Genomic DNA, 12,274 nt, shown 5'->3' with positions numbered 1-12,274 from the left:
GCTGTACGCTTCATTTATCGTCGCTTTGACAGGTATTTTTCACCCAGTTGCCATCTTCTTAGTCTTCAACTTACCAGTCTCTCTACCCGTCGTCATGTCGAATCTTTGAAGTTTCTTTATATACTCTAATAAACTCTCCACGATTCCCCCTACTTAGCAAATACATCGCACCTGCTAGACCTACAACCACCAGACATCACCATCAGTTGAATACGACCACTTTTCACCATCGTACCGATGCGTTTAAATACAGTTTTTTTTTGTCCGTTCTATAGAATTGTGGAATGCTGTGCCTGGTTACACAAGATCTTTACAACTCAATGAACTTTTATTGTATATTACTGATCACTGATGTTCAGTGCTCTTTGTTATGTTTTTCTATGTATTGTATTTCCCCACTCCTGCGATAGCCCTTCGGGGCTGCAGTATGTTGAAATAAATAAATTAATAACTGTACTGGCACCCATTCAGAGCTGCGTCTGACGTTGCTGTGGTAACTTCCCCCTTCTATAAATCTTATGTTTTCCCAGCTGTTACATATTTTTTCGCGGTTTTTTGAAAAAACGTATCAATGGGCTGCTGGTGTAATTCATAAAAGGGGAGATGTTAAAGAAGTGAAAAATTCAATGCCCCTAGCTTGCTTTCAGTATTGTATAAAGTATTCACCATAGGAATTTCAAATAGAATCAGGGCGACACTCTATCAACCAAGAGAACAGGCTGGCTTCAGGAAGCAGTATTCTACAATGAATTGCATTCATGTCTGCACTCGGGTAATTGAGAAATCTGCACAATACAACCAACTTCTCTAAATGGCTTTCATAGATTATGGAAAGGAATTTTATTCAGTAGAAATGCCAGCAGTGTTGGAGGCATTGTTTAATGAACAAGTGCAGGAAACATATGTTTTAGTTTCAGTTTATTGAGCATTCTTTTTCACACAATGATATGTTAAAATACAATGATCTAAATGAAACAGTGAAAAAGACGCAAGGATAGGACTTAGAAGCTGTTGAAATAGCAGCCTGATGGGATTCCTGACCCTGATAATTTAATGTGCATGCCTTCGCAAATATCTACAAGGACACCAAAGCTACCTTAATTCTCCACAAGAAAAGTGGAAAAATACCTATCAAGAAAGGGGTCAGGCAAGGAGACAGTATCTCTCCAACGCATTCACTGCATGCTTAGACATATTCGAATTAATAGACTGGGAAGGATTAAGGGTGAGGATCAATGGCAAGTATTGAACAACCTTCGGTTTGCAGGTGACATTGTCTTGTTCAGCAATAATGAGGAAGAATTGCAAAAATGATTGATGACCTTAACAAAGAATGTGCAAGGGTGGCTTTGGAAATTAATATGCAGAACACAAAGGTAATGTTCAATAACCTGGAAAGAGACCAAGAATTCATGATTGGCAGTCGGCCTGTACAATCAGTGCAGAACTACATTTATCTCGAGCAATTAGTCCCTGGGCACCCTGATCATGAGAAGGAAAATTAAAGAATGAAAATGGCTTGGAATGCATATGGAAGGCATTACCGAATCGTGACCTCCTGGCCACGATTCGGTAATGTGACTAGGTAATGTGACCAAGATTCAGTAATCATGACCAGGAGGTCCAGCTTATCGCTATCCTCAAAAAAAAAAAGAGTACAATCCTTGCATTCTACTGGTACTAACATATGGGGCAGAAACTTGGAGGTTAACAAAGAAGCTTCAGAACAAATTAAGACCACACAACAAGCGATGGAACGAAAAATGTTAGGTATAGCATTAAGAGACCGGTGGAGAGTGATGTGGATCAGAAATCAAACAGGCGTAACTGATGTTCTAGTTGATATTGAGAGGAACAAATGAGCCCGGGTAGGCCAAGTATAATACGTAGGCCAGATAACCAGTGCTGCATTAGAGTTGCAGAATCAGTGCCAATGGAAGGAAAGCGCAGTCGAGGATGGCATAAAATTAGTTGGGCTGATGAATTTAGGAAATTTGTAGAGTTAGCTTGCGCACAACAAGGATAATTGGAGATCGCTGGGAGAGGCCTTCGTCCAACAGTAGACATAAAGATAGGCTGATGATGATGATGATAATTTTACAGTATCCTGACTGTTGTCTCTATAGCTGACGTATCCTCTAAGGTGGCTGAACAAGCTGGAGTATACATTATGTGTTGCATCACTATCGCCTATGTGTACATCAGTCAGTATCCATTGAGCAAAATTGAGTTTTGTTCAGTGTTCAGAAAACACCATTGTCTTGAATGATAAGCTTGTGGCATAAACACAGCCCAAGCACCATCACACTTAACCAAAAGACTTCTTGTGCATCTTTTTCTTCTATTACTGAAGATTTCTGTTTGGGGTGCCTTGGATGTGGTAGCTTAACGATTCTTTCTTCCAAAGCAGGGGTTCTCAGGTACGTTCATCCCAGGGAACCCTGCTAAGCTCCATAAAGTGCCAAGGAACCCCCCCCCCCCATTTAACCGAATTATCGAGGGTATCAAGAAAACAAACAAATGCTGCACTACGTCAACACGCTTTTATTTACTCAATGAATAGTCAAATCTTGTTTCTATTTAGCACAAGACCAGTGCGGAAGCTGAAATTCTCTTCATCTCATGACTGATTAGCGCTAGCAGAAGGCCTCGCGACATCCTTCGCGGCGCGCGTTTTCATCTGAGACGCGCTTTGCACCAACGGGCGCACATCCCGATTATTTTTTCGCCCCTCAGCTGCTCGCCAACAAATTGTCCGTCCATCGCGATGTAGCCGGTGCTTTTTATCTTTGACAGCTTTGCACTGAGTAAAAGCGAAACTACTGCTTGCCGCAACCGCTGTCGACGAAACCGCAGCCGCTATCGACGCGATCATGGACGGCGACCTTGCGGTTCAGAAGGCAGGCGGCTGACGCACGCACCGAGTCAAAACGAAACTACCTTTCGCTGCAAGAAGTGCGGACGAAACTGCGGTCGCTATCGACGCTGCCACGGGAGGCGACTACGCAGTTGTGAAGGCACGCAGCCGACGCGCGCATCGAGTGAAAACGAAACTACTATTTGCCGCAACCGCTGCGGACGAAACTGCGGTGGTTATCGACGCGATCAGCGATAGCGACTACGCACTTACGGAGGCACGCGGCTATCCGCCAACGCGGTGTTACGCGCGGCGATAAACGCAAGAATAAAGGCTTTAAAGGCACAATTAGGCACGAAGCGCTTCGGCGTTGCTGTCAGTCACGTGCCGCGTACGATTGCCGCTGAGGACCACGGCGATGCGGACTGCGCCGCTTCGTTTCGGTTGGACGCTACGCCGTTCTTGCTCTTCTGCGGCGCGCATTTGCGGTGCTCCGCGTTTTTTTTTTTTTTTTTTTTTTTCCTTCAACGCGCACGCTATCGGCACCTACCCTATCTACAAATAGGAGAAAGGCGCATGGTGGTAAGTTACGGCCTCCGAGATTCAAGTGCGAAAGCTTAGGCGCGCTGCCCGTTCTCAGAGGTTGGGTGGCTACAAGCTGCTTGCGTATTTATTGCGCAGTTCGCGCGTTGCTGTTACGCACTGTGATGTGCTTTTTGACACTCGGGCATGGGTAATGGACGTTCTTTGGATCAAGCGCACCTCGTGTTCGCCGTTTTAGACACTTGTCGGGAGCGGGACCAGGGAAAATTTATCTGTGGCTCGCGGAACCCCGAGCAGGGGCCTGCGGAACCCGTAGGTTCCGCGGAACCCACTTTGAGAACCCATGTTCCAAAGAATTCATTTTGCATTTACAGCCTGTGTTTATTAAAATTCAGTCGCTATAGATATATGTCTTCATTATTCCGCCTGTCTTATGGCAATTGTACACTCTCAGAAAGGGGAATTTCTTGTCCTCAGGAGCTTTGCAACTAGTTGGTAAATCACAATAAGTCGCTAAGTGCTACAATGTTCGGCAGGGAAAGTTTTATAGACAGTGCAATGTCCAAGAAGCAGTGCATATTGGGTGCGAGGCCCACCACTGGAGAGGCGGGTGCTGCAATCGTTTTGACATGCAAAGTTGGATCACTCCCACCTTGCTCCGACGAAGGGAAGTGGATGGTTGGAGGTGTTTTCTAACCACGATTTCCTAGTGTTTTTCTCTTGTAACAGCATTGTTTTGCACTCACTTCAAGTGCACGGACATCTAGAGACTATACACAAGCTGGGAAAGTGCGCTCAAAGTTATCGGCGGCATGGTACTTTACTGCTCCGTGCCTCAGTGCGCTACTACAGGGTGTGAGCTTTCATTTTTACCCCAAAGAAAAGAAACTGCGCGATGCACAGCTGATATATCTTCGAATGGGTAAGAGAGCGAACTCATACACACGTGTTTGCAGCAAGCAATTCTATGAGGAAGACTTTGTGTACGGACTCGGAGCACAAATGTTCGGTGAGTAGCAGACGGCGTTAGACGATCGCTCATGTACAGTGTTCAGCAAGTGATACACAATACTTGCACCACATGGGGGCCAGTGCTTTTTACGCCACTGGTGAGCACTATGTGATTGACGATGGGCCAAACGTGCATCACAAAGACTCGTTTTCATGCGATACAGAAATACATCATCTCGGTGTCCCCAGTGCCCACCGATAATGCAAGAAGTGCTGGCAACCAAGCCCTTCTAGTATTGCGTTTCACTCGCTGGGCACTGTTTGTTGGCCGCAAACCGCCAGCATAACATTTGTTTTTTTTCACGGCAAGGTGGAAAAGAGCGCTGCCTTATGCCCAGAGTCGTGGTGTCATATGGTGCATTTTCAATCGTGAACGAGCCCTATCGGGACCGACTTTTTTGATCGCGATTGGCCCCTTTGTGAAAGCTGCAGGTGGGAGTCAATCGTCGAAAAATTCAATGCCGATTTGGCTCAATCGCAATCGATAATGCACCATGTCGCAACCGCATAAGATTCATGCAATAAGAAACAACAAATAAATATTAAAATTGTGCTGCAGAGGTGTGCTCGTCATCATATTGGCAAAAATGTAAAATTTTATCTAGTTACAATGTCACAAAGGGAACCCCTCTGAGAAAAATAACAAAGCATAACTCTATGAATGACGCGCGCACGTGCATATGGCTCTCGTGTGTATGCCTCAAATCATGTGAAAAAGGTCGCGCTGTATGCACCTCAAAGCATGTTGGGTTGCTTCCCACAAAACAGAGAAATCACTTGAGTAGTGCTCCACGGGGGTACGGGTGCTAAACAGGAATATAAATTTGTGAATGCCATTTATTTGTTGTGTCAACCGTGGCCCGTTTGTAGATGCAAACCTACAATGAATGAAATTACACAGTGAACATGTTGTATGCCTTTCTTGCAACAAAAATATGCTTCTTTACCACAAGCACACCCTAAAGCCCATTTGATATTTAGTTTGAATTCAACACAATAGTCTCTTTTACAAAAGCAACGGACTCAGCCTCTGTGGTTTCCATATTGGTGGCCATAGCAGACGCCGCCGCCAATCGGTCTAAGGCTTTAAAAGGAAGTTAATTTTTTCGGAACAGTTATTTAACATAACATACTGTCAGTGACGAAGCCATAGCAGTATTTCACTGATTTTGTCGAAGTGAAATACAATAATAGTAATAATAATAATAAAAGACGATGCAAAAGCGACTGCCGGCAGAGCAGGAGAGGGCTGATGGAGCAATCCAACTTAACACGTCACATGGATGACTCCGCGTGGCGGCGCCACGACATGTCCTCGCCCCCAATATGAAAAGCTGTAATTTTCTAAGCCACACAGATTGATAAACGTAAACTTTATTTGCAGTACCAGCCGCTTTCTTGCATACAACTGGAAATTATGTCGAATGCCCCCCCAAAAAAAGGTTGTAATTTCAAGGAACTGCCAATTGAATTTCATGATACCTATTTTTATTTCACCGCAAAGCAAAGTGTGACCTGTGCATGTTGCACTCATGTTGCCTCATGTTGCACTTACGTGAGAAGGTGCGAGGGCATTTAGGGCACCGAAATGGCTTCTCACTTGTGTGGGTGAGAAGATGAATCTTCATGCTGGACTTATGGGAGAAGCTCCGAGGGCATGAAGGACAGTGAAATGGCTTCTCGCCTGTGTGGATGCGCAGGTGCATTGTCAGGGACGGCTTTTGTGAGAAGCTCTGAGGGCACAAATGGCACTTAAATGGACGCTCGCCAGTATGAATCCTGATGTGTGTTTCCAGATGACACAGCCTGTTGGTCTCATAGTCACAGAAGTGACAGCGGTGGCGGCGTCCCTGTCGTAAGTTGTCACCCTTGGCCGTTGATGGAGAAACAGAAGGCCTTGATGCTGCACAAAGAAAACAAAAGTGGAAGAACTTCTACAAAACAAAACAAAAGTTGGCGCAAATGGCAATTGACTGGGCGCAGCCAAAAGCAGGCAACTCGAATCTTAGCAACATGGAGCAAAGAGCGCACTTGGACCTCTGCTGGCGGTTTTGACAAGGTCGTTTTCATTACTTCCTGTAAAAAATGTGCTAGTGTCGTCGTCACAGATGTAGGTTGCTAATGCGGGCAAAGAGCAATGAGATCGTGAGTGATGAGTGCCAAACATAGACTTTTATTCTCTCACGAGACAGGGGGGCATGTGCGCCAACAGACTTGCCTATCAGGTGCACAGCATGGCGTCACAGAGTGACGCTATAAATTAGCCATTTAAATACACGCGAGTTACAGCGGCACGCGGGTAGGCGGCGACGAGGCAAGGCCTTCAAGTCCCATCATGGGAGAACTTCGCCTGATTTTCAATACAGTTGTTTCCATCCATCCATTATAGCGGAGCGTAGATGGTATTCACTACATCACTCCCTCCCCAGTGAGTTGCCGAACATTACAGGTCTAGTCAAATCGGAGCAGTGGTTCGCGTCGCACTGCGTGTGCGCTGCACTGTTGTTCGCGAGGAAGTCACAGTTACTTCTTTCATTGCTCTGACAAGAGTCGCGACAGCCACGGGACCTTCAGAGTTATCCATATGAGCCGGTTTCATGCGGTTAGTAGAGACCTCACGTCGACCATGAATGTCCACAGTAAATTGCTTGTTTGTGTGGTGGAGGACCTTGAACGGGCCGTCGTAAGGTGGTTGAAGAGGTCACTGCGCTGCATCATGCCGTACAAACGCATGGGAGCAGGACCATAGTTTCAAGTGCATGTGGACGGGTCGCGACGCTAGCTCACGCGAAGGTTTGGCACAAAGCTTGCCCAGTCTTGCAACCAGCTGGCGTAGTTGCCAGTAGCAACAGGGCTTTCACCTAAAAAATTTGCCAGGCAATCGCAGTGTTGTTTCATACACCAGCTTGACGGCGCTGCAGCCAATGTCAGCTTTCAGCGTTGTGTGGATGCCAAGAAGGACGAGTGGTAGTGCTTCGGTCCAACTGTGCCCTTCCATTGCCACAAGAGCAGCTTTCAACTGGCGGTGGAAACGTTACGCCATGCCGTTGCTCTCAGGATGGTAGGTAGTAGTTCTTATGTGAGAGGTGCCGATCAGCCGTGTTATGCTGGAGAAAACAGCAGATTCGAACTGTCTGCCGCAGTCAGTCGTAACTGTGGATGGTGCGCAAAAGCAAGCCATCCAGTGGTACAGAAAAGCATGGGCGATTGTGTCAGTGGTGATGTGTACAATAGGCCCAGCTTTATTACCCTAGCGTGCAAATCTGTCCATGCAAGTGAGTAAGTATGACTGACTATTACAAAGTGGTAGCAGTTTGACAATGTTCAAGTGCACATGCTCAAATCGTGCATCCGGTGCTGGGAACTCTGCCTATGGCATCACGGTGTGGCGCTGGACTTTGGAGCGCTGGCAGGCGGCAGTGGACTCTCGTGTCCACTGCCGGACGTTTCGATTTATACATGGCCAGATGTACCTTGCTGTCACTAGCTTTTGTGTGGCCCGAACACCTGGATGTGCCAGCTTGTGCAGCGACTGGAAGCCGGTACGACGAGGGCCAGAAGGAACGAAAGGACGAGGGTTGTCCGTTGATAAGTCGCAGCACACTCGGTCTTTCCAGCCGGACACAGGTAGCCATTGCAACTTCAGTGCGGTTCCTGTTGTTAGCAACTGACTGAGTTCTTGATCTCCTTGCTGAGCTGCCACCAGCTGAGTCAAATCAGTTCCCTCGGAAAGGCTAAGGGCATTGACAGGACTGCGTGACAGGGTGTCTGCGACCACATTGTTGACGCCGCTCACATGTCAGATGTCTGTGGTGAACTCGGATATGTAAGACATCTGACTTAGCTCAAGGGCAATGTGTGTTCCTCTGTCTGATGTCGGGAGACTCAGGGTGTATGTCAGAGGTTTGTGGTCTGTAAGCACAAAAAAATACATGCCTTCCAGATAGTGACGATAATGCCGGATGGCGGCATAGATGGCAAGCAACTCTTGGCTGAAAGTACTGTAGCACTCTTCTGAAGGGATAAGCTTTCTCGAGAATTAAGATGTCAGGCGGCAGACTCCGTTTCTCAGCTGCTGTAGCACTGCGCCGATGGCTGCGTCGAGCCATTGACCATGATGCACTGCAGTATGCTTGGCTGTGGATACACGAACAAAGCAGCGTTTGCCAAAGCCTCCTTGACTCGATAGAAAGCATTGCACGCTTTGTCAGTCCAAGTGAGGGTCCCTGCTGTGCTCTCCGCAGTAGCTAGTAGTCTGTGTAGAGGGTGCAAGATAGCTGCGCACTAAGGTACAAAATGGTGATAGAAGTGCACCAGTCCAAGGAACTCATGGAGCTGTAGCTTAGTGTTAGGCTTCGGGAATTCTCGCGCAGCTTTGACCTTTTCCGGATGGGAGCGAATTCCGGCACTCAATATACAGTCCAGCCACATAATTGTGGCCACCTCTCAAAAGCCAGAATTACCACCTTTCGCAGAGCGGACTGCTGCGAGACGTGCAGGAAGAGAGTCAATTAGTTTCCTGAAGGTGTTCACTGGGATGTTGAGCCATGCCGACTCCACTGCCGTGGCCCGCTGTGCTAGATAACGCGGTTGAGGTCCAGCCTGGACTCTTCCGGCAATGGCTGCAGGGTGTTTGCTTTCAGAGGTTTCGCGCCGTATACGCCAACGTCCATCTGTTCGATGGAGCATAAAACGTGATTCATCGGAAAACGCCACCTGTCGCCACTCAGTGGACGTCCAGTTGCGGCACTGGCGTGCAAATTCCAGCCTTCATCGCCGATGAACAGCAGTCAGCATAGGTGCATGAACCAGGCATCTGCTGCGGAGGCCCAGACGCAGCAACGTTCGCTGAACTGTAGTTTGGGAGACACTGTTAGCAGCCCCTTGGTTTATCTGGGTGGTCAGTTGCTCAACGGTAGCACGTCTATTCACCTGAACGCATCTCTGCAGCCATCATTGACCTCTGTCATCTATGGCCCGTGGTGCACCACATTTGCCACGTCACTGATTTTGGACAGCCCCATTTTGCCATGCACGGTATACTTTTACCACAGCGTGTGGGAACGCTGATGTGAAGAATGGATAGGAGCCAACCGTGGACAAAGAAGAGGACGGACGCGCGAGCAGTGATGTGAGGAACGCGCGAGCTGCGTCTGGGCCCCCTGGGGTGCAGCCAGTCGAGGCTGGAGCTGCTACCGTGGACTGCGGGACCGAAGCGTTTTCCCATATTGGCGCCCGTAACGTGCGGCCCGGCTGCGTTCCGGGATGAACCATGGTAGTGGGGAAGGCTGGAGGTACCCGTTCCACGGCTAGTAGCGACTTCAACCCGGCCATGGCGCGTGACCATGTCCGCGGTGCGAGCTGCACCTCTAGTGTTCGATGACGTGCGATTCCGCCGGTTCCTCCTCCATCGCTGTCATCGAGCCTGGCGTGGGTCCTGGTGGTGGCGTGGTTTTCTACGTGCTGCTGCAGCTCCCGGTGCCGCCGTTCGAGAAGGGCATTGCCAGCACAGGAGACATCATGAGTGCAATCGTACCAATGCCATGTTAAGAGTGGCTCCGTGCCTCGGTGCATGGTTCTCTGGTTCTCTGCTGCGGTGGTGGTGCGGTGGGTCTCTGGTGGCAAGGCATGGAGCGGGCGGCGGCTCCCTCTGGCAACCTGCTGCATGCACTTGTCAGAACAAGGTCGGATAAGAAAACCAGACCAGGTGTGCGCCAGGGGACATTTTAAGGCCTTTCGGTTTCTGCAAGACCTCAACAAGGTTTAAGGCCTTTAGTTCCTAGATCTCAACTCCGAGGCAGCAGCACCACCTGGTTCTGCTCAATCTTCGTGAGGTGTCCGTCATGGAAGCCAGTCAGCTTTAGGGCCAGCGGGTTCCTGGAAGGCCTCGGTGACTCGGACATTGACGGCTCCGCCGATCCTCGTTCGGTGCATCAGTCTCCAAGGTTCGCCCGCCGGTGGGAGTGTCATGCCGTCGCTGCCCGCCACTGTGGGCCTGTGCCATCAACACCTTCGCAGCGCAGCTGGGAAAAGTGCTGGCCATGGAGGAAGGAATGGCACTAGCAAATGCTTGCACCCATTGTGCCGACGACTAACTACACTACCCACCGCCGACTTGTTGCTTCTCGTTTTGTGCCTCGTGGTGCACTCGCTGTGACGACTTGGCAGAGTGAGCGAGTGATTTTGCAACGCAGAGCAGCGGTGTGTGTGTCTTTTGTTATTGTGTTTTTCGTGGTGATTGTGGTCGTGCTCAATGAGTGCGTAGCGTCGTCGCCCATGGCGACCCGGCATCTCTCGTCCATGCCGCCGGGTTCGACCACCGTGGGCCAGTGCAGTCAACGCCCTCGCAGAGGGAGGGGTAGTGTGGAACACTGACCCTCTCTCTGCGAGGGCGTTGATGGCAACACTGACGTGAATAGTGGATAGGAGCCACCCAGGGACAAAGAAGAGGACAGATGCCTGAGCAGTGTTGCGAGGAACGTGCGAGGTGCGGCTGGGTGCCCTGCGGCACGGCCGGCCGAGGCTGGAGCTGCTGCCGTGGACTGCGGGACCGAGGTATTTCCCCACAAGTGGAAAGCGAACAGTTCACAAACTTAGCCGTTTTGGAAATGCTTTCACCGCCTGAAAGCCAATGATCATGCCCTTTTGGACGTCGGATAAATCGCTCTGTTTCTGTATTACACCAACGAGCCTTCACACACCCTTTATATATGCTCAACTGCACTGTGCTGCCACCTGCCTCCTGTGATTTGTTATTTATTGTGGATGTCGAAAGTACGTGGTGGTCACATTAATGTGACTGGACTGTGTAGTATGGCCCATGATGGTCAGCTTGGGCACACCCAGCTGGCATTTTGTTGCATTGAAGATGATGTCATGACATCGAAAAACGGTTTGCAGGTGTTCCTCGTGTTCAGATGGAGGGGCGCTAGCGATAAGAAGATCGTCCAGGTAAATGTGGGAAAAATCTAGACCGTATAAGACACCACCCATAAACCGCTGAAACTTCTGTCCAGAGTAGCGAAGTCCAAATGGCATTCGAAGAACTTCTAATAGGCCGAAAGGTGTTGCTATCGCAGTCTTTGTGATGTCCTCTGGTGCCATTGGTATCTGATGGTATGCCTTCATGAGGCCCATCTTGGAAAATATTGTCACAGTGCGTAATGTGGAAAGAAGAGGACATGGTTGGTGCCCTGGGAGACGACAAAGAAGATTCTGGGTTTTCGCTTCTCTGCGCAGCCATTAAAACCCATCTGTAAATACCAGGACGCTTCTTCCTTCCCGTAACATTATTGGTGGACGTGCGGGGTAATCACTTGCGCAAGACGGAGCTCCGCAGCGGACATAACCTGGCCGCCATGTCATCCGAAGGGGAGTCTTCAACCGCGGCCCCGTCGACGCCACCGACGGTCATCCTAACCCAGCCCCGCGACCCTGGCATGTTTTCTGGGATTGACAACGTTGACGTCGATGACTGGTTGGCAAATTACGAACGGGTCTGCACCAACAACAGGCGGGATAACACGCTTATGCTGGCCAACGTAATATACTACCTCAAAAAAACGGCACGAGTCTGGTTTGAGACACATGAAGAAGAGATTACCAGTTGGGAGCAATGCAAACAGAAGCTTCGTGATTTGTTCGGCAAGCCCATCGGCCGCCAACGTGCTGCTCAGAAGGACCTTGGGACCCGTGCACAAACGTCCACTGAATCTTACGTGGCGTACATCCAGGACGTCTTGGCTCTTTGCCGCAAGGTGGATACGAACATGACAGAGGCAGACAAGGCCAGTCACATTTTAAAAGGCATAGCGGACGACGCGTTTAACCTTCTCGTGTATAAGAACATCACAACAGTCAACG

At 49.2% G+C, this 12,274-nt stretch overlaps 1 protein-coding gene across 5 annotated transcripts in view; it reads right to left on the bottom strand.

Annotated features, from left to right (window-relative positions):
- Nucleotides 1-910: 910 nt before the first annotated feature.
- The window catches only part of LOC119454588 (zinc finger protein 664), a 77,057-nt gene continuing 65,693 nt past the window's right edge, over nucleotides 911-12,274 (bottom strand). For all 5 annotated transcript variants that reach the window (XM_049666897.1, XM_049666894.1, XM_049666893.1 and 2 more), the window contains 2 exons: nucleotides 3,742-6,314; nucleotides 911-2,394 (listed from right to left, as the gene is read on the bottom strand). In XM_049666897.1, the coding sequence (XP_049522854.1) occupies nucleotides 5,905-6,314 (410 nt within the window). In that variant the 3' untranslated portion in view covers nucleotides 911-2,394; nucleotides 3,742-5,904. The remainder of the gene's footprint in view (nucleotides 2,395-3,741; nucleotides 6,315-12,274) is intronic.

This window comes from Dermacentor silvarum, chromosome 5 (genome assembly GCF_013339745.2).
Source record: "Dermacentor silvarum isolate Dsil-2018 chromosome 5, BIME_Dsil_1.4, whole genome shotgun sequence".
Lineage (NCBI taxonomy): Eukaryota > Metazoa > Arthropoda > Arachnida > Ixodida > Ixodidae > Dermacentor > Dermacentor silvarum.
The sequence above is the reverse complement of the archived record's forward strand: the minus strand, read 5'-3'. Positions and strand labels throughout refer to the sequence as shown.